This window comes from Lactuca saligna, chromosome 4 (genome assembly GCF_052625555.1).
Source record: "Lactuca saligna cultivar CGN05327 chromosome 4, ASM5262555v1, whole genome shotgun sequence".
In the NCBI taxonomy this organism is placed as follows: domain Eukaryota; kingdom Viridiplantae; phylum Streptophyta; class Magnoliopsida; order Asterales; family Asteraceae; genus Lactuca; species Lactuca saligna.
Window position 1 is genome coordinate 190,765,721 of NC_136420.1, and position 23,094 is coordinate 190,788,814.

Sequence of the window (23,094 nt, forward strand, 5' to 3'; positions counted from 1 at the left end):
GTTTGTATGACTGAATGTATTGAACATAGATAAAAGCCTTTATATCTATACATATATATATACATAATATATAAATAAGGATCCAATGACACTCGGAAAAACAGCAGGGTACTTTAAGTCCACAACCAAACAACGAACATGAATTACAGTGAGTTATCAGTTCTAAGTCCTTCAAACCTTACTTATATAGCTATATATGTATCAGACATGGTTTTGACAAAATATATGTTTGAAAGCTGTAAAAGAAAAGGTTTGATATATAAAAGTGAGTTTAGTAAAGAGTGTAACATGTAGAAGAGTTTGATAGACAGTTTGAAGTAGTTTGCTTGATGAAACAATTAAAAGCATAGTAAATCTATTTGTTTGTTGGTTATTAATCACGTGTGATTAATATAATAATTATAATGTTTCAACTTGTATTCCCCCCTATAAAAGCATTTAAAAGGTTGATTAAGGGGTATGAACTCACATGTAGTGAGTACCTCGGATGAAAGAACGATATAAGATTGTTGGGTGTCAATTGGAGACTTGAGCACAACAGCATCCTATTAACAACATAATGACATATATATATGTATACAATTAGTGCTTATAACAACTAATTATTGAATTTGAACCATCTTAGGGACTAGTAAACACTTATATTGAAGTGTTACAACCATATATGATTGCATATAAGGGGTATATGGTTTACAAGGGAGTGTATCGTCAAAACACACACTATTTGTGTGTGTGCGGCCAGGATGTGTGTGCGGCCGTACACTCCCCATGAAGTGTGCCAAAACGTAGTTTAAGGCCTTAGGACTCATCTTGGAGGTTTCTTACTTCATGTTCTAGCCTATTAAGGAGTTCATTTCCATTTTTAGACCTAAAAAGGGTGTGTGCGGCCACCATGAATGTGTGCGGCTGCACACCCTTTATGAAGATGATAAACTCAAGTTTTTCAAGCATACCATCAGTTGTTCTTAGCATATAAAAAGGTATAACAAGTATATACACCTTATAGAGGCTTGAAAAGGGTGATTGAGGTCCAAAACTTAGTGTGTATTCTTGGTGTTTTTGAAGATCTAACACCAAAAAGGTGTTTTCATGGATCAAATCAAAGGGGAAGGCTAGTTAAGGTCATGTAATAGAAAATCAAGGGATGAATCACTTACTTGTTTGAAGATTTGAGTGAAAAGTTGGATGATACTTGAGTGGATTTTGAGTTCTAGCCTTGAAGAAGTGGGAAAAGTGTTCAAAATGACTAAGTGTGGTATATATAGGTTGGAGTGTGTGGCTAGGATGGGTGTGTGGCCGTACAATCAAGTGTGCCGCAACACACTCCATATGTTGGAGTGTTTGTCCCGAATTCGCTTGATATGCATCGAGTTATCCCATTTCTAGGCTCCCACCATGCTTGTACTAGGTTTAGAAGACTTAATTAGACCCTAAACAGTGCTAAAAGGTAGCAAAAACGAGTCTAACTTTGATTGAATTGATCTATTATACATGATAGAAATTTCGGGTTGTCACATCATTCCCCAATTAGAGAGAATTTCGTCCCGAAGTTAGAGTTTAAGCAATAACTGGTTACAATGTAACTAAGTGAAAAGATGAGGATATTTCAGTTTCATTTGATCCTCGCGCTCCCAAGTGAATTTAGGTCCTCGCTTGGCATTCCAGCGAACCTTCAATATCGGGGTTCGTCTTTGTTTCGTTCGCTTGACCTCTCGGTCCATGATCTCTACTAGTTCTTGCACGAAGTTGAGGCTCTCGTTGATCTCTATCTCTTTGAGTGGGATTACAAGATTCTCTTCAAATAGATACTTTTTCAAGTTAGAGACGTGGAAAGTAGAATGTATGTTGCTAAGTTCGCGGGGTAGATTGAGTTTGTAAGCTACAGGGCCGATTCTAGCAAGAATCTCAAAAGGTCCTATGTATCTTGGATTTAACTTCCCACGCTTTCCGAAGCGTATTAAGCCCTTCCAAGGTGAGACTTTCAAAAGGACTTAGTCTCCCACCTGGAATTCCAAAGGTTTCCTTCGTTTGTCTGCGTAGCTTTTTGGTTGGTCTCTAGAGGCTTTCAATCGTTCATGAATATGAACGATCTTCTCTATCATTTCCTGAATGATCTCTGGACCCGTGAGAGTGATGTCAGTAACTCGCCCTTTAGCTAACTGCGTGTCACGCACTTTAGCCCATCATAGAGGGGGTCTGTACTTTCGGTAATAGAGGGCTTCGAATGGAGCAGCCTTTATGCTTGTGTGATAACTGTTGTTGTAGGAAAATTCGACAAGGTGTAAATGAGTATCCCATGCCTTCCCAAAGTCGATCACACAAGGTCGCAAAATATCTTCCACGGTTTGGATAGTTCTCTCACTTTGTGCGTCGGTTTGTGGATGGTAGGTTGTACTCATGTCTAGCCTGCTTCCAAGGCAACTTTGTAGCGACTGCCATAACCTTGAAGTAAATCTACTATCTCTACCGGAGATAATGGATATAGGAGCTCCATGCAGTCGCACTATCTCCCGAATGTATGTTCTTGTAAGCTTCTCCATCTTGTCAGTTTCTTTGTTAGGCAGTAAATGTGCGAACTTGGTCAATCTATCGATGATGACCCAAATGATATCAAGTCCACCCGTTGTCTTGGGTAACTTGGTTATGAATTCCATAATGATCCGCTCTGACTTCCATTCTGGTATGTTTGGTTGCTGTAGTAAGCCTGAGGCTTTCAGGTATTCGACCTTGACCTTACCGCAAGTAAGGCATTTACTCACGAAGGAAGCAATCTTTGCTTTCATGTTAGGCCACCAGTATAAGTTTTTAAGATCCAGGTACATCTTATCTGAACCTGGGTGGATGGAATATCGAGTGTTGTGTGCTTCGGTCATGACTAAGTCTCTGAAGCCACTGTGTTTCGGTGTCCAGATCCGGTCCATGAGATATAAGGCTCCGCCACCCTTGACTTCCAAGTTCTAATCCATCCCTCTAAGGGATTTACCCGCTACATTTTCGGGTTTCAAGGCTTCGAATTGAGCCTCTTTTATTTGTATGGACAAGTATGAATGGATAGTCATGGTTAATGATTTGACCCTACGACCAGAATATTCTTTTCGACTTAGGGCGTCTACTACTACGTTGGCTTTACCCGGATGATAACGAATTTCGCATTCGTAGTCATTGAGTAGCTCCACCTAGCGTCATTGTCTCATGTTGAGCTCCTTTTGGTCGAATATGTGTTGTAAACTCTTGTGGTCTGTAAAGATAGTGCTTTTCGTACCATATAGATAGTGTCTCCAGATCTTAAGAGCAAACATAACTGCTCCTAGCTCAAGATCATGTGTGGTGTAGTTGACTTTGTGTGTCTTCAGCTGTCTTGAGGCATAGGTGATGACCTTACTTCGTTGCATTAGAACACAGTCGAGCCCCTGGTTGGATGCATCGCAATATACCACGAAGTCTTCTATCTCTTCGGGGAGGGATAGTATTGGTGCAGTGCATAAGGCTCACTTCAGCGTTTGAAACAATTTTCTTACTTCTCTTCCCAGTCAAAGGCCACGCCTTTCTGGGTTAATGTTGTAGGAGGTTTCACAATTCGCAAGAAGTTTTGTATGAATCTGCGATAGTAGCCAGCGAGGCCTAGAAATTGATGAATTTCTATAGGCGTCTTTGGTGCTGACCAGTTCTCAATGGCTTTAATTTTGGAAGGGTCCACGTGGATTCCTTCTTTGCTGACCACATGTCCTAAGCATTCGACTCTTCGGATACAAAATTCACATTTAGAGAACTTCACATAGAGCTTCTCCGATCGTAAGGTTCCTAGGACTTATCGCAGATGATTGCTATGTTCCTCCTCACTTCGAGAGTACATCAGTATGTCGTCAATGAAGATGATGACGAACTGATCCAAGTAAGGACGGCATACCCTATTCATTAAGTCTATGAATACTGTGGGCGTGTTGGTCAATCCAAATGGCGTCACCACGAACTCGTAGAGTCCATAACGAGTTCGGAAGGCCGTTTTCGGGACATCCTCCTCTAGCACTCGTAACTGGTGATATCAGGATCTTAGATCAATCTTGGAAAAGTAACTTGCCCCTTGTAGTTGGTTGAAAAAATCGTCTATGCGAGGCAGAGGTAACGATTTTTGACCGTAAGCTTGTTGATTTCTCTGTATTCGATACACATACGAAATGATCCGTCTTTCTTCTTAACGAACAAGACCGGTGCTCCCCATGGTGAGAAACTAGGTCTGATGGAGCCCTTGATGAGTAATTTGTTAATTTGACTAGATAGTTCTTGCATCTCAGCTGGTGCTAATCGGTAGGGCGATTTGGCTACTAAAGTAGCTCTTAGGACTAAGTCGATTCTGAACTCGATTTGTCGTTGTGGAGGTAATCCTGGTAGTTCTTCTGGGAAGATGTCGGGAAAATCACACACTACCGATATATTCTTCAGGTCTTTCGTTTCCTGGCTCGTATCGATAATGCGAGCAAGGAATGCACGATATTCCTTACGTAAGTACTTTTGTGCTTGAATACTTGAGATGATAAGAAGACTCGTTCCGTGTTTGTCGTCGTAGATAATAAGAGTTTCGTTATATGGATGATTAAGGCGAACAACTTTTTCATAACACATGATGTCGGCACGATGAAGACTCAACCAATCCTTGCCGATTATGATGTCAAAACTTTTAATTGAGACCGACATGAGGTCGATTGAGAAGGTATGGCTATCTAGAGTTAGAGTACATCCTATGTATATGCTGCTAGTGCTCTTAGTTTTCCCGTCAGCCATTTCTACAGTGAATGGTTCTTTAAGTGTGCGTGATTGTTGTTTAAGTAGGCGAGCAAATTTCTGATTCACAAAACTTCTCTCTGCTCCACTATCATATAGTATACGTGCATAAGAGTTATCAAGGAGAAAAGTATTAGTGATCACTGTAGGGTCGGCAACTGCTTCCTTGTGGCCTATAGCCAAAACTCTTCCCACTCCACTGGCATTCCCTGCCTTTGGGTAGGTCCTTTTGTAGTGGCCCATGTCGCCACAACCATAGCAAGCCTGGCCTACACCAACGCCGGGGACTTGGGTGATCGGTCTTGCATGAGCTTGCAGAGACAGACAATGTGTCCTTTCCTGTTGCAGTTAGAGCACTGCATTTCCCAGCAGGTACCGTTGTGGTGGAAGTTGCATTTGTTGCACTTCGGCAAGTTTCTAGCGTACTGCTTTACCGGAGCAGCAACGGCAGGTGCTATCGCAGCATGAACCACCACGACCTTCTGCTTCTTTGCAACTTTTTGCTTTTTCTTGTCATCCCAGAACTTCCGCTTGTTATCAGTGGCTTTGGAGGGTTCTGAGATGGCTGGGTTGTTGTTGTTGACAGGGTACGGACTCCATGGTCAATGAGCCATTGTGCCAATCGCTTGGCACTATCGAAGGTAGTGGGGTTTGAAGCTAAAACATTCCCTTGAACTGGAGGCAACAATCCCTAGATATACCTCTCTATCTTCTTTCCCTCTGTGGGAACCATATTGGGACATAGAGCCACCAACTCGCTGAATCTGGTGGTATAGGAAACTATGTCAGAGCCCTTCATGGTTATGCTCCATAGTTCTTGTTCTAGTTTCTGGATTTTGCCCCGCGGGCAGTATTTTTCAATCATTAGGTGTTTCAGGGTCTCCCAGCCCATATCGTTTTCCACTATTAGAGTTAGTGACTTGACATGGCTATTCCACCATGTCAGGGCTTTTTCTTCGAAGGTGCAAACAACAAACTTGACCTTGCTCCCTGCTGAACAGGAGCAGATCTCGAAGATCGACTCCGTCTTTTCGAACCATTGAGAGAGGGAAATGACTCCGCTAGTCCCTTTAAAGGACTTTCGCTTACAATTGGTGAAGTTCTTGTAAGAGCACTCTCTCGAGCGCACGAGGATTTCTCCTTGAGTAGACTGAATAGGTGTTCCACCTACGGTGGCACCAGTAGAGTGATATTGTGCCATGGCTGTTACCACAGCCGTAGCTACTGCATCATTTAAAGCTGTTGTATCGATTAGTGGAGGAGGTGGTGGTTGTTTGATTTACGGGCGTGCCTTTGATCGGACGTTTGCGACGCGGCATCTTTTATTGAAAGTTTATAGAGATGATGATAATAGTAAGAATCAATTAGAAGTGCGATGACAGTAATCCATGGGCTAAGTCGCCATAGTCTAACCATCAAAATGAGTGTACGATTGAAATAGAGACACAAAAATAGAGTATGGAAAACACAAGGGTATCGATTTTTCCAGTAGGTTAGAAAACTACCAATATTACTGGTATTAATGATGTAAATGAGTTCGGGAAAAATGACCTATTATAGGTCTTACATCAAACCATATAGGGGGAAAATGTTGGCAGCTTAGAAGTCTAGTTAGAGTACTTGAAAGATAGAAATATTTTACAGATAAGTGCTACATAGGTCATAGATACGAAAGGATATTCCTTAAACTGAAAGAAAAGATGACTTAGACGTCTTCTACCGGTGGCGAGTACCCCTCGGGTGAACCCTCAAGCTTGCCAGTTGATGCTCCATGTCGAGAAGTTTTCGTTCATAAACTCTCCAACGAACTGGGAGTTCTATGACTTCAGCCCGAGTTGCAGCAAGCTCTCACTACAGGGCCTCGTGGTTTGTCACAGACCTCTCCCAAGCATTCTCAAGATGAATTGTGTGAATGGTGTGCATCATCGCATTGGTATCAACTTTTTTGATTCGATGGAGAGCTATCCTGCCCTGTATTTCGTTTCGTGCAACTCTACGGACCAGGATTGGCAGAATCCTGTCTGTTGAGCCTCCTTCGCTCAGGTCATAAAAGCTTCGGCCTCCATTGAATGGCATGCGCTGATTTTACTCTTGGCTCCATGTTTCCAAGCATTCCACCCATGCGGGCGTCGGGTCTTGAAAAGCCAGACAAGGGTTAGGATTCAGGACAGGAGCCACAGGGGGTAGGTTATTGACTTCAAGCTCGGAGTCAGTGTCATCCGAAAAGCCTTCAGCATGGTGATCATCCAATGGGATTGGGTGATCATCTTCTGGCTCTTCTTCAAGCCATCCAACATTGCCTTCGTTTGGGAAGTAGGGGTCGCCAGGAGGATGGAATCCAGCCATGATATCTACGCGTGAAAAGGGGTATAAGAGTCTAATATAAATAGACGGACTACTTAAGATAATTATATAACGATCCTTACCATTTAATTCAATAATTGCATAACGCATACCAGTTATATGAAATCAAAACAGGATAGACCTTCAAATAGTAACCCTAGCTCCAAATCCACAACCAAACAGGGAACAGGAAGTAAAGCAAAGACCACAAATTCTAAATCTCTGACACCTTAATCTCATATAACCTTAGTGTATCCACTTAGAAACTATTGACCTACTAGTAGATACCTTTTTAGTTCTCATATAAGTAATTATAGTAACACAAAATACTCCTATAGTATTTTAAGTTCATGTTTTGTTCTAATGTTCTCATTGTAGTAGTGTTGGTAAGTTTTTAGACTTGTTGCCATATCACAACTATTCTCGGGCATATGCCAATCACTTATAGAGGACCAACATAGTTGATCAAGCTATGTCACTCCCAGAACCGACCATACATCGCCAAACCTACTTGTGATATTCAACAATCGTAATACTTTTGTTCTGTTATAGTGACATTGATTTTAGTATGAATGCAGGTATGTATACTTAGTTAAATATTTTACTATTTAAAAGTATAAACTCTTGGTAAGAGTATTTTAATCCTGTTGTGTTTATAGTTTGTATATCTTTTATGGGTTGATATACTCAATTCACTATAAACAATGCTCTGATACCAATCCGTCACACCCCAAAACCGGAATGGTGGAAAACGTTCAGGGGCGGAGGACGTCATGTACAGTATCACAACACAGAATAATAGTAAACAAGCAAACAACATTATTCATTGTATTAATAATGTATTTTAATACAAGTGTTCTATATATATAAGACACCAAAAATATGAATCAAAATAAAAGATGAGTCTTGAATATGCTCCATCTTCTCAAAAGCTGGCATCGGTACCTGTCTACCGATGACCTGAGAATACAAGTTATTTTGAAACAGTTTATCAACTTTAAAGTTGGTGAGTTCATAAGCATTTTAGTGTTATTGTTTGTATCAAAATGTTTGTAACAGTGTTTGAAGTATGAGTTTGTAAATGTTTGTGAATGTTTGTAAATGTTTGTATCTCCTAGAAAATCCTATATTTTGTACTAAAAGTAGCCTTCTACCAAGGCCTGACTGTTTTGTAACTTTATTTCTTGTAAAAGTGTGTAATTTTCCTAAGTGTGACTATCATTAACAAAATAGAGTTTATACATTACCGATTATGTGAGAATATCACAAAGTGAATGCAATGGGAAAAAAATATAGTACTGTAGTGTTGTATTATAGTAACTACTGCTGTACTAACTACCTTAAAACCGAATTTTTATCAATGTACAATGTGCTTTGATTGTACTAAACTATCGACTAAAAACACGACGATGAAAGACGTCGGAAGTAATGACATTTGGCACCCGAAGACCTGCAGGTTCCACTGTAGCTAGCAACAAGGTGTAGGATAGTCAATCCAGTATAGATCTATACGAAAATTCATGCTCTCCATCCAGGAGACTCTGGATACAAATCAAGTCATGGCAGTGATGACATGCCCCAAAACAGTGGTTCACATTTATGTTATAGTATGTATGTATTGTATGTACTAGTGTAGTGTATGTATTGTATGTACTCTTGTAGTGTATGTATTGCTTCTCCTTATAGTATTCTCTATCTGTTTCTCTTCATAGTATGTTTGTATAGTTTCTCATAATAGTAAGTTCTCTTAGTTTCTCATCATAGTATAGCTGTATAGTTTCTCATAATAGTAAGTTCTCTTAGTTTCTTATCATAGTATAGTTGTAACGTTTATCATAATAGTATGTATTGACTCATGAATGAACTGACTCTTTGTATGCTTCATTGAACTAGATGTAATGAGTAGTATCTCCTTAAACTATACCTATTATAGTTTACTAGTAGAATTGTTTGTATGACTGAATGTATTGAACAGAGATAAAAGCCTTTATATCTATATATATATATATATATATATATATATATATATATATATATATATACATAATATATACTAAGGATCTAATGACACTCGGACAAACAACAGGGTACTTTAAGTCCACAACCAAACAAGGAACAGGAATTAAAGTGAGTTATCAGTTCTAAGTCCTTCAAACCTTACTTATATAGCTATATATGTATCAGACATGGTTTTGACAAAATATATGTTTGAAAGCTGTAAAAGAAAACGTTTGATATATAAAAGTGAGTTTAGTAAAGAGTTTAACATTTAGAAGAGTTTGATAGACAGTTTGAAGTAGTTTGCTTGATGAAACAATTAAAAGCATAGTAAATCTATTTGTTTGATAGTTATTAATCACATGTGATTGATAGAATAATTATAATGTTTCAACTTGTATTCCCCCCCCCCTTATAAAAGCATTTAAAATCATTTAAAAGGTTGATTAAGGGGTATGAACTCACCTGTAGTGAGTACCTCGGATGAAAGAACGATATAAGATTATTACCGAATCCTATTAACCACATAATGACATATATATCTATACAATTGGTGCTTATAACAGCTAATTATTTAATTTGAACCGTCTTAGGGACTAGTAAACACTTATATTGAAGTGTTACAACCATATATGATTGCATATAAGGGGTATATGGTTTACAAGGGAGTGTATGGTCAAAACACACACTATTTGTGTGTGTGCGGCCAGAGTGTGCAGGTGCACACTCCCCATGAAGTGTGCCAAAACGTAGTTTAAGGCCTTACGACTCATCTAGGAGGTTTATTACTTCATGTTATAGCTTTTTATGGAGTTCATTACCATTTTTAGACCTAGAAAGTGTGTGTGCGGCCACCATGAAGGTGTGCGGCCGCACACCCTTTATGAAGATTATAAACTCGAGTTTTTCAAGCATACCGTCAAGTGTTCGTAGCATATAACAAGGTATAACAAGTATATACACCTTATAGAGGCTTGAAAAGGGTGATTAAGGTCCAAAACTTAGTGTGTGTTCTTGGTGTTTTTGAAGATCTAACACCAAAAAGGTGTTTTCATGGATCAAATCAAAGGGGAAGGCTAGTTAAGGTCATGTAATAGCAAATCAAGGGATGAATCACTTACTTGTTTGAAGATTTGAGTGAAAAGTTGGATGATACTTGAGAGGATTTCGATTTCTAGCCTTGAAGTAGTGGGAAAATGTTCAAATTGACTAAGTGTGGTATATATAGGTAGAAGTGTGTGGCTGGGATGGGTGTGCTGCCACACATACCTGTGTGTGGCCGTACACTCAAGTGTGCAGCCGCACACTCCATATGTTGGAGTGTTTGGCCCGGATTTGCTTGATATGCATCGAGTTATCCCATTTGTAGGCTCCCACCTTGCTTGTACTAGGTTTAGAACACTTAATTAGACCCTAAACAATGCTAAAAGGTAGCAAAACGAGTCGAACTTTGATTGAATTGATCTATTGTACATGATAGAAATTTCGGGTTGTCACACTCTCCCCAACAGATGGGAGTCCAACACTTCTTCCCATATAAAAGCTCAAAGGGAGTCATATCGATACTGGAGTGATGGCTGTTATTGTATGAAAAATTAGCCAAGGGCAAGTAAGTGTCCCAAATTCCACCGAAGTCCATAACACATGCATGTAGCATGTCCTTGAGCATCTGAATCACCCGCTCACTCTGCCTGTCTGTTTGTGGGTGATATGCGGTGCTAAAATGCAACCGGGTACCCAACTCCTCATGAAATTTCTTCCAGAACTTGGAAGTAAAAAGCACATCCCGATCTGACACTATCGATGTGGGCACCTTATGTTGTGTCACCACCTCTTGAACGTAGATCTCGATCAATTTCTCTGCAAAAGATCTCTCACTTATAGCCAGAAAGTGAGCACTCTTCATCAACCTATCTATAATCACCCATATAGCATCGACACCTCATGCGGTCCTCTATAATTTGGTAATAAAATCCATAGAAATTTGTTCCCAATTCCACAGGGGACTCTCTAAAGGCTGCAACTGGCCATGAGGATGCTGGTGATCCACATTGACCTGACGACATGTCAAGCATTTCTCGACTACCCATGCCACATCTGTCTTCATACAGGGCCACCAACAATCCTTCTTCACGTCCAAATACATGTTGGTGGCCCCCGGATGGATCGAGAATCTTGACCTATAGGCCTCCTCCATCAAAATACGTTGAGCTCCACCCATATATGACACCCATATCTGCCCACGGAAGGTCATAAGCCCTCGAATATCCGTCTCAAACTTAGAAACCTGCCCAATCACCCGCTCTCTCTTACGGTTGTTTGGTCACACGAGCACAACTTGGGCCTCTCGGATGGCATCTAAGAATGGAGTCATCACTGTTATCCTCATGCACACGTCTCAGATTGGAGCACCTACTGCTCTACGACTCAGGGCATCGACCACCACATTAGCCTTGCCAGGGTGATACAAAATCTCACAATTATAGTCTTTCACTACATCCAACCACCTCCTCTGCCTCATATTCAGGTTGGGTTGATCCATAAGGTACTTTAGGCTCTTATGGTCCGTGTATATGGTACATTGGACACCATAAAGATAGTGGCGCCAAATCTTGAGGGCGAACACCACCGCCACCAATTCCAAATCGTGGGTGGGATACCTCGTCTCGTGAGGCTTCAACTGCCTCGATGCATATGCTATCACGTGTCCCCTCTACATCAACATGGAAACCATCCATGATATATAGATGCATCATAGTAGACTACGAAGTCCTCCACTCCCTCAGGGAGGGCTAACACTGGAGCTTCGCAAAATCTCTGGCGAAGAGTCTCGAATGAATCCTACTGCTCGGACCCCAAAAAAAGTAACACCCTTCCTGGTCAATCTCAAAATAACACCAAAGCCGACACATAACTCACAAGAAAAGTACCTATATACAACACAACATAAGCATAAACAAATCTCAAAATAACATAAATAAGAAGATACATACCAGCAACAACATCAAGCGCTGCAAGGACCTCCTCTATAGTCAATTGGAATGCTCTCCCACGAGCTCTCGGAGGCATGACCTTCCTCGGCCGGCCATCGGTAACACATAAAGTTGCAGGAGCAGAAGCCTGGGCTGATCCCTGAGTGACTTGAGGACAGTTAGCCTTCTGGTGGCCCATCTTGTTGCAGTGAAAGCAAACCAAAAATCCCTTGGGGTAATCCCTCGCAATATGCCCCTCTTTTCCACATTTGTAGCAAATCCCTGCTCGGCAAGGCTCCTCATGACTCTTGCTGCACTTTCCATAAGTGCGGCCCTTCTGGCCTCCAACTCTCAAATCAGCGGGCTTGGCCCGCTTTGTCACTGGTTGCGACTGCACTGGTCTCCTATCCCTCCCCTATTGGTCTCCATCCTCTCTGGTCTGAATCTCCGGCTCAATCTCTCTGCTCCTGGCATTAGTCTGAAACTCATCCAATGTTCGATAAAACAAGTTCGCCACGAACTCCCGAATATCTCTCCTGAAGACGCTCAAATATCGGCTCACACGTGCCTACTGAATAGACATGTGCTCAAGGCAAAACAACGCCCTCTCATGAAACATCCTCGTAATCTCTGTCACTGTTTTTGTCTTCTGCTTGAGAGATAGAAACTCCCGGGCCAAACATTCCTCCTCTACCGGGGGAACATACTCATATTTGAATAGCTGGGTGAACCTCTCCCATGTCATTGTAGCATGATGTGCAGGAGTAAAGTTAGTCGTCACAAACTTCCACCAGTCATTTCAGCGCAAACTGAACTCTCAAATGCTCCGGGCATGAACACGTATATAAAACCCCCAAATGTTGGAGATACATCTCATGGCATAAATCGGGTCCTGTGTCCCATCAAACTCTGGTGTTCGTGTTGCTGAACTCCCAGAACAACATCGAGTAACCTCCCAGTGGACTGGCAGCAGCTACGACCGTGGTGGCTGCGGCGGCAATAGCCTCCGTGACAACATCATATCGCTCATCAAACGTTTCAATCAACTTGGTCTTAATAGACCTGAACATCTCTGGTATGATCTCTCTGATAGCCGCAACCACCTCCTCCACAATGATCCTGCAGATCTCCTCGTCACTGGTACCACTTCCCCAGGGGTTGTTGTAGGTAATCACCATAGTGTCTCTGAAATGCAAACACAAAATCATCAGAGACTAGCTCAAACACACATACACACACGATTACCCACCCTTACATGCTCCTTATCATCCTAAGGTTCTTACTTGGGTTGCATACAAATCCTGTGCTTTCAGTAGTACTAGCCCAATACTATATTCCACACCAACCTGTAGTTGCCCTAAGTCCTCTTCCTAAGATCCTAATTCACAAGTACTCTATCCCTCACAGGTATCAAAATACTCTCTTAGTAGACTCCTCAAATACTCATCTAGGTATCTTTTCTAGATTACCCCTTGTCTCAAGACTCTCTCTAAAAGATTTCTGCTAGGTACTCCTACTCAGCACATACATAGAGCATATAACATATAATATCAATCAATAACATCCCCTAGGCTAAGGCATCATGAATCAAACAAACAACCAAAAGCTTAACTCTAAATTGTATAAGTCTCCTAGGCATTTTATCAAACATGTGGTGTCCAAACCCATTAAAGGGATAACATGTACACTAATTCACATAACAAGCTTCAAGATGTCATTCTATCTTTCCTCCAGGGCGGTTATTTATCTCTCATTTAGCATATTCGAGTACCTCTTGTAACACTCTAAATTTTCAAATAAAAATTTCATTTTCAAAAGTCATATAAAACCCAATATCACATTTCTCAAAAACCACAAAATGCATAAGTTGTCAAGACACAAAGCAACAAATGTTTGATAATATCCCATAATCCTCGAAAACATAATCTATAACTGGTGTGTATAATCAAGCCGACGCCTCCCACGATCTTGAGAGGTACTTGAAACACATTTCACACAAGACTGTAAGCAAAAAGCTTAGTGAGTTCCCCAAAATACAACATACACAAATAATATGCCTCTCATGGCTATAGCTCGGCATGGACCCTCCGGTCATGGGTCTCGGTAAGGACCCTCCGGTCTCACAGCTCGGTATGGACCCTCTGATCACATGTCTCAGTGAGGACCCTTCGGTCTCACAACTCGGGTTGGACCCTCTAGTCATGTATCTCAGTGAAGACCCTCTGGCCTCACAACTCAGTTTGGACCCTCCGGTCCTAACTTGGTAAGACATAGAATAATATGTAGCATAATCACAAAGACAAGATGCATAATATCACATAACTCAGTATAAACACATAAGACCCTCCGATTGATAACGAAAATAAGACCTTACGGTCACCAGTATTACAACTCAATTAAGTATAGTGAGAAGACTCACCTCGTAAGTAAGCAAGTAGGTCTCGTACTCTTTGAACGGTCTAGACTCCGCATCCAAATAGCAACTAGCACTGAAAGAACACCGGATCCAAAGGCTTCTTCTCGTTCCAAGCCTTTTTGCTCTTCAATCCCCTTTAAAAAATGCACTAGAACACACAATCTTAACCTTTCTCTTTCTCACAAATGAATACAACTCGCTTAGGGTTTCTCTCGTGTGTCAAGATGATAAGGGAGACAGACATGAATACTTAAGGTCCTTTAAATACACTCAGCTCCTACTCGTCGAGTTGGGGTCCTCCAACTCGTCGATTAGACTCTAAAAATCACGTGGCCATTTAACTCTCTACTCGGTGAGTTGGGGCCTCCAACTCGCCGAGTTGATCTGACAACATGAATATAGATTAATTAAATATTATACCTAGTGTTGCAGAAATCGGCCTTGACGGTCGATTAATCGCTTGGCAGCCTCGAACCGATTACGATAAGGCTGTATGGCGGAAATTGGTCAAAATCAGTCAAACTCGGGCTTGGTGGTCCTCGACGGTCATAGGCGGGAAATATTTAAAAAATTCAAGAAAAATAATTTTCAAATATTGCACCAAAATTTTAAAATTTAAAATTTTTAAGCTTTCAAATTTTAAAGCATTATACTAAAATTTTTAAAATTTCAAAATTTTAAAATTTAAAACTTCCAAATACTTAATTCTTTAGGAAATATTAATTTTTAAAATAATTTTATTAATAAATTAGGGTCACTGATTAATCGTCGATTAATCCCCGCCAAGTATGATTAATCGCTTATCGCAGTCGATCGCCGAACGATTTTTACAACCTTGATTATACCTAGGAGTCGGGATGCTACACCTCTGCCTTTGCCTCTGCCTTTGCCTCTGCCTTTGTACAATTTTCAATACCTGAAAATTAACTTCATATTATGCATTGATATTCAATTTCTATACAACCAGACGAACAAAGAAAAGCACACAAACAAAAGCGAGCTTCAATAGTTAAACCCAATAGAACCTACAGACTACAACTCTTTGTAAACAAATCCAGCTTAAGCAAACAAAAATCAAGCTAGGTTTACATAATAAAAAACTAACAAACATACCATTAATATCATCCCTGAAGGAAGGATTATTTGAGGACTTTGATTAAACTCGTTGAAGTTTGATTCATAAAGGATGACGTATGAACGAAGAATGGACAATGTAGTGAAAAAGAAATAACTCATGAATATGTAAAAGCATAACTTGTGGTTATTGAAAACCGAGAAGTTGGTTTGGGAATCAAGAGAACATGAATATGTTATTGAAAACTGAGAAGTCATTAAAACCTTAAGAAATTATGTAAAAACAATTAAAAAAGAAATAACTCATGAATATGTAAAAGCATAACTTGTGGTTATTGAAAATCGAGAAGTTGGTTTGGGAATCGAGAGAACATGAATATGTTATTGAAAATTGAGAAGTCACTAAAACCTTAAGAAATTATGTAAAAACAATTAAAACAAGGTTCGAACTAAGGTCTCCTACTCCAAAGTTCTGCATGCCTCAACCATCTCAACTAAATATGTCTTAGGTATTTTTGCTTATAGAAATTTCATATATGCTAAAACTATATGTACAAATATTAACCGTGACTCGTAGGGGCTCAGGGGCGGTCGCCCAACTTACTGTCCCGCTAGGGCCGATCTTGATCTAAGCTTATATATCCTTAACGGGATATTCACTTTTCCGTGTGTGTCTGTTTGTGTGTGTGTGTGTCATATATATATATATATATATATATATATATATATATATATATATATATATATATATATATATAGAGAGAGAGAGAGAGAGAGAGAGAGAGAGAGAGAGAGAGAGAGAGAGAGAGTTGAGAAGTACATCAATAATGTTTAGAACGCCCCACTTCTCTTAAATATTTTCTCCTTTTACAACAATGATCGATCCTAAGAAACACGCAAAAGAAAAGAAGCGTACTCAAAAGATATCCTCTTATGATTATGTACTTCTCAATACAAGTACGTTCAACACATCAACAAATCTTTGGGTCTTGATATTTTCCATGCACATATATAAATAATCAAATACAGTTGGTACTGAAAGAAGCAACGAACACATTTTGGAAGCATTGGAAAACGCCAACTATATGGAAAAAAAGAAAAAAAAAAAGAAAAAAAAAGAGGGTATTGTTGTTGGTTTGGCATGAAACATGAAGTAGGATGAAAAACAAAAAACAGGGGAGATTCAAAGGCAATCAAAGGAATTCGAACAGTAAATAAAAACCATGACGCGGACCTTGTTTCTTTTAAATATGTTTCATCTTGAGCAAATTCAAGAAATTAATTATTGATTTCTTTCTTATAAAAGTTGAATTGATGAACCTTATATTATTCATATTCACATTAAAAAAGACAAATCTTAAACAGCATAATGAAGGAGTTATGTAAAACAAACAAAAAAAAAATGGAAATCAAGGCTTGGAATAAGTCAATGTTTTACTTGATAAGCAATCAGACAGCCAGTTAATTTTATATGGATTTTTTAATATATATTCTAAGACAAATATAAAAATTATTAGTATAGTAATTATAAATAATTAAATATAATAAATATTAATTATGTGTAATATTATCATAGTTAAATATAAATATACTAACTGTGAGACCTGTATGTTATACAGGTCGAATAAAACAAAAAATAACTATAAATATTTAAACAAAAAGTTATTTAAATTTGAAAAATAAAAATAAAAATTTAAATTTAAAAGTAAACATATTAAATACTATATGAATAGTAATAGTGTAACTTATTGGTTATTTTCAATTAAGGCAATTAAGTATTGAAGTGTAAATATGATGTGTTAATTAAGAAAAAATAAAAAAAATGAGAAAATGAAAAATAGAATATTATTTTTATTTATTAGAAATGATTAATTATAAGGAATATTATTTATAAATACTATTTATAATATTTAACTATAATAATATTTTTATAATTAATATTTTAGTTAATGTTTCTTATATATGTTATTTAGTCACATATTAAAAAATCCGATTTAGTATAAGATAACATGTTTATTATTATTTTTCAAATTTGAAATTATGGCCTTTTTATATAAAATAACAATACATTTCACATTTTAACATCTTTAGAAGAAAAATTGCAGCCGAAAAAGTTGAAAAAAAAAGAATGAAATCGAAAAAAATAAAATAAAACATACTCCACCTAAATTTGAAACAAAATACTATTAAACTCTATTTCAAAATAGTATAAAAAAAATTGTCATGTTTATTTTAACATGGTAATATAAATCATAAAAGTAAATCGAACGGCTGAAAATCGTTCCGAAGAATAAGTGGCGTTGGTTGCCGCCAAGATGAATATAAGATTCGCGGTATAATAATGAAAAAGAAACGTAATACACGTTGGAGACGTGTGTGTAGCATTGACTTCAAAAATCAACCATTTTTAATTCAATATCCCAACAACAGGAAAACGGAGAAGACGAAAGTATATGCAGTTTAGGTCCACCAACTGGTTGTTAGCTTCACAATATCCATTTTTCAAGCAATTGTCTTTAGCTACTAAACAAACACCTCAATTCAAGCAAACCCCATTTCAATTTGGACCTTCTTCTTATTCTTCACCCTAATCTCATCCGAATCATTGAAATCTTGAGCTTTGTCTGCACGTGCTAACCACGGGTTAGTTTGTTTCTTTTGCTGGTGTTTCTTTTGATTAGTTTAATGAATTGGGTGTTTGCGCAACTACGGAGCTTTTGATTTTGATTAATTATATTTATATATGTATAAATGTATTATGTATAATCTTGTTTTTGTTTGCTTGTCCTCCAATTATTGCTTTGTTTAATCTCGAGAGGAGGTCATTGTTCAATGATAAGGAGGGTTAGTTGTGTGTGTTTGTTTTCTTTAATTACTTTAATCGAATACTATATTGTGGGGGAATTATCAATTATCATATCTTCTCCTTGTTCATATCCAAGTTTTGTCTCCCTTTTAGGAAGATTTTCCTTCACTCGCTTTGGTTCTGTCTTCATCTTTTCTCTAGATCACTCCTTCATACATCTCCCCTTTCTCCCTCTCACTGCTCATGTACTTTTTTGATGCACAGTAAGTGTTTGATGTTATGTCTCTATGAAATTCTGAGAAGAAAACAAAAACTCTTTATATGTATGGAAAATTGGAAAGTAATCTGTAATCCCCTTTTTGGGATTTCCTTTTACTGATGGAATCTGCATAACAAATCACACCATGTGCTTTCGGTTATGCTATTAATTAGGTTTTATTATAGTTTGTTTACTTATGTTTCTCAATTCTCACCATAGAATCTCAAGAAACAAATTAACCAATACTTGCTCTTTTCTTTTCTTTTTTTAGGTATCATATCACCTTCTAAAGCAATCATTTTTGAAGATCTTTTTGATAGTGATTGGGTTTTAAAGCAATCAAGATGGCTACTTATTATCCTCCTTCAAACAATCATCAAAGAGATGTGTTTCAAAGTTCATACGATTCATATCAAGAATCACCATGTCCACCTGTTGATATGATGTATCAAAATCAAACATCCACTGACAACTCTTTCTTACAACTTTTATCTGGAAACATGCAACCAAATCCTCAAATCCTTTCACAAGTCAAAGATCATAACACTTCAGATGATGAAAGAAACTTACAATATCAAGAATTATCACTCAGCCTAGGAATGCAAATCCCTTCTTCCTCCATGGATTTACCTTCATTTCAATACAATTACTTGAACACCCATCTTCAAGATCCTCATGATCATGGCTCTCATGGTTCTCAAACCCATAAAGTAGAAAATGTTGACTATTTGTCCTTTGACTTGGTTGGAAAAAACAGTCAATGCTCTGTTTCTGATACATATGATGTTTCATATGGACTTGTAAGTGGTAGAATCTTGGATTCAAAATATCTAAAACCATCACAAGAATTGCTTGAAGAAGTAGCAAATCTTCGTGAAGCTTTAAGACAGCTAAAGATTAACAAACTTAGCAATCTACATACCCTTCGTGTAGACGATAAAAAAAATTCCAAATTTACCCCTCATGAATCCACTACTACTTCCTCCGGTGAACTTTCAGCTTCTGAGAAACAAGATCTTCAAAACAAGGTCACGAGATTGTTTTCTTTCTTAGACGAGGTAACTATTTTAATCTTTCAAGAACACCCTTTTTACCTTTTTACCCTTGGATATATTTTTTTAATAAAATATTTCGATTTTGAGTATAGGTGGATAGGAAATACAGAGAGTATTGCCAACAACTGCAAATTGTTGAAGCAACATTGGATGTGGTGTCTGGGTGTGGGGCTGCAAGGACATACACAACACTTGCACATCGAACAATTTCTTGCCATTTTCGGTGCTTACGTGATGCCATTAATGGACAGATTCAAGTGACACGTCAGCGGTTAGGAGAACAAGATGATTCGGTGGACAGAGTGTTGCCACGTTTAAGGAACGTGGAAAAGCAACTCAGGCAACAAAGAACACTTAATCACCTTGGTGTGACACGTCATTCTTGGAGGCCACAAAGAGGGCTTCCGGAAGGATCTGTCTCGATTCTTCGCGCTTGGCTGTTTGAACATTTTCTTAACCCGTATGTGCTTTTGTTCCACCATTTTTGTTACGCAGGACAGAACTGGTTGCACTGTGTTTGGCATGCATTGGACTGTGAGACTGGAACTGATGTCAATAAGACAAAATTTGTAACTTTTGTCTCGCTCAAAAAGGTGGGGCGCAGACTCGCTCTCGATCTCTCATCTGTACAAAAGATGTGAATGCTTGTCATCCACATCATCAAAAATAGCCTTAGAAAGCTTGTCCAGTCTAGTCCAGTCCTATGTAACAGACACAGCCTACGGCTGTGTCTGTTAGTTATATAGGACAGGACTGGACGAGACTGAACAAGCTTTCTAGGGCTATTTTTACTGATGAGGATGACAGACATTCACATCTTTAATACAAACGAGAAATCGAGAGCGAGTCAGTGCCCCACCTTTTCGAGTGAGACAAAAGTTACAATTTTTGTCTCATTGAGATCAGTTCCAGTCCCACAGTCCAATACATGTCAAACACAGTACAAACTACTGTTATGTCATGTATTGTCGTTCGATTTACAACAAACTAGGCTTTATATTTGATCTCTTCTCTCTATCTCGTTTTCTAAGTGCATCCTACAATTTTTCACATATTTAATATTTTCCAGTTACCCAAAAGATTCGGAGAAAATCATGCTAGCAAAACAAACTGGACTCACTCGAAGCCAGGTAAATAAAGATTTTAAATGTCTAGAGTTTATTCTTTCCTAATTCTTAACTTGTTACTCTTAAATTCAAATTCGGTATGTTGTTGGGGTACAAATTAACACCAAGTTCCCAATTGTTTTTTTTATTAGATTGCAAATTGGTTCATCAATGCACGTGTACGCCTCTGGAAACCCATGATTGAAGATATATACAAAGAAGAATTCGGCAATTGCACATCATCACAAGAACATGCACTCAAAGGAGCAAACAATAACTCATCATCTTCAGATGATAAAGAGAAAGAATTGGAATTGGGTCAAGATTTAAGTCAAAATCCTGACTTTTTCAGTGAGATAGAAGTCAACAGGTCTCCAACACATAGGCATACAGATATGTCAGACCAATATAGGTTTGGTGAAGAACCCCAATTGTTATCTGATTTTTTGGTATAATAAAACTTTTTAGTGTAAGCAAAGAAGTGTACACAACACACATACACTGATCTTGATTTGATGTAAATATGAAAGCATATATAGTTGGTATTTTGTTTAGATTTATAGAATAATTTTTAAAGATCAGTCTGTAAGTAATTAAAGATGTCAATTTATTTGATATTGGTTCAAAATAGATGTGACATCAATGTACCATTTCTTATGTAATAAAACATCAATTTCTTAACTTTCTTGTGTATTTTTCTATTCATTAAGCTTAGTTGATTCCTATAGATGTATTGTAGACATGTATAAGTGTTTGTGAGATTACTATTATCAGATGATTCTTAGCATGATTAGTTATACATATATATATCCATTATATATTTCCTTACTTTGGATACTTGTATAGATGCATATTAGGGGTTTGAGTTGTGAAAGTAATTAACATTTTGGGAAGATGTTTCTTTATTTTCCCTAGTTTATTTGTAATACATATTAGGTTGAAATTTCATTTTTTTTAAGACAATCGATTTAGTGTGGTTTCATTTGGCGTTTTCTGTGACTTGAGATTTTGTTAGGAATCATAGTTTGACCAAATAAACCTTCAAACCTGTGAATAAACCAAGGAAAGACCAAATACTTCCAATTCCAAATACAATGTTTAACAAAGTCAAACAAGGTTGAAGGTCCAATATCACAACGATTGTTCATATTAAAACGATTAATGTTTTGATACTAATGCGGATATCTCATGGTAATCACCAAACAACGTTAAAATCAATATATAAATGTGAATATATAAGTAAGACAAGCTAACACCAAGGTTATTGGAAATCTAAAGTAGAAAAAAGAACATGGGTAGACACTAGAGGAGGCCAACAAGAGAGATACACTAATCAATGATGAATTATCAATGGAAAAGGACAAAATAGTGCTCGCCATGGAGCACAAACAGTCATTGGAACGTGTGTGAATTTGTACTCAAGGCCACACTTTAAGATTTGAGTTCCAAACAATGTGACTTGATTAAGTCCCATTTATATGGATTTGTATTTGAAGGCATATACTTTTACAAGTCTACACATTTACTTTAAAATGAATATCACCAACATAACAAAGCTACATAGATGCATCATTAAACTAGCAAAACATATCTCAAACAAAAAATGAATACAGATATAACCTCTTCCATCAAGTAAGAAAACACTATAGGAAATTATGTTTACCCACTAAACTTATAAAAAAATTTCAGACTTAATGTAGGAATGACTTTCGTGGTCATATAAATATGATTACCGTGGGTATAGATTTTACTAACAGACTTAATGTAGGAATGAATTTCGTCGTCATATAGATTTTACTCGGGCCTTCTTGGCCGTCATTTGAAATGTTTGACTCCTCACCACCAAAGACCCCGCCCTGCCCTCATGACAATCTGTAATCCTCACCACTCGTCAATCTTGGGAAGTCGGCCTTCTTGTGGCCCATTTGGTTGTAGTGAAAACAAATCGGACTCGATCCCTGAAGACGCTCCCAGTTGATATGACCAATCTCACGACACTTGTAGCAACCCATACCTCCTGATCGACACATTCCATCATGCGGTTCCCACACTTTCCGCAATGGCCCCGACTTTGCTGACCTCTAGCTCATGAATTGAAGGTCTTGGGCTTCTTCGATGAACCCACTGTTGTCTGAACTGAAGCTGGTTTTTGCTTCATCCAAATCTCTAACTCAACCCCTTGCTCATGAGCTCTGGCAATCATATCCTCCAAGGTCTTGCAACTCGATACGCTCATATACTCCTGGATATCATCCCTCAACATATCATGGTACATCGTATTCTTCA

General features: G+C 38.2%; 1 protein-coding gene across 2 annotated transcripts; it reads left to right on the forward strand.

Moving 5' to 3' along the window:
- The first annotated feature begins 17,949 nt into the window (after positions 1-17,949).
- LOC145043192 (BEL1-like homeodomain protein 11) lies at positions 17,950-21,489 on the forward strand. 2 transcript variants are annotated; one of them, XM_078991765.1, is made up of 5 exons: positions 17,950-18,225; positions 18,919-19,705; positions 19,795-20,162; positions 20,772-20,832; positions 20,961-21,489. In XM_078991765.1, exons 2-5 carry the CDS (start codon positions 18,992-18,994, stop codon positions 21,261-21,263), a joined length of 1,446 nt encoding a protein of 481 aa, XP_078847891.1. In that variant the 5' UTR covers positions 17,950-18,225; positions 18,919-18,991; the 3' UTR covers positions 21,264-21,489. The 2 variants fall into 2 exon arrangements, with proteins under 2 accessions (XP_078847891.1, XP_078847892.1); XM_078991766.1 differs by lacking the exon at positions 17,950-18,225 and adding an exon at positions 18,461-18,651.
- The last annotated feature ends 1,605 nt before the right edge of the window (positions 21,490-23,094 follow it).

What these genes read in the sequence shown, in the direction of transcription:
- LOC145043192 (XM_078991765.1), top strand. Translation starts at nt 18,992, where the DNA reads ATGGCTACTTATTATCCTCCTTCAAACAATCATCAAAGAGATGTGTTT. An exon ending in TTTGAACATTTTCTTAACCC is followed by an intron (nt 20,163 to 20,771) that starts GTATGTGCTTTT and finishes AATATTTTCCAG; the next exon opens with TTACCCAAAAGATTCGGAGA. An exon ending in CTGGACTCACTCGAAGCCAG is followed by an intron (nt 20,833 to 20,960) that starts GTAAATAAAGAT and finishes TTTTTTTATTAG; the next exon opens with ATTGCAAATTGGTTCATCAA.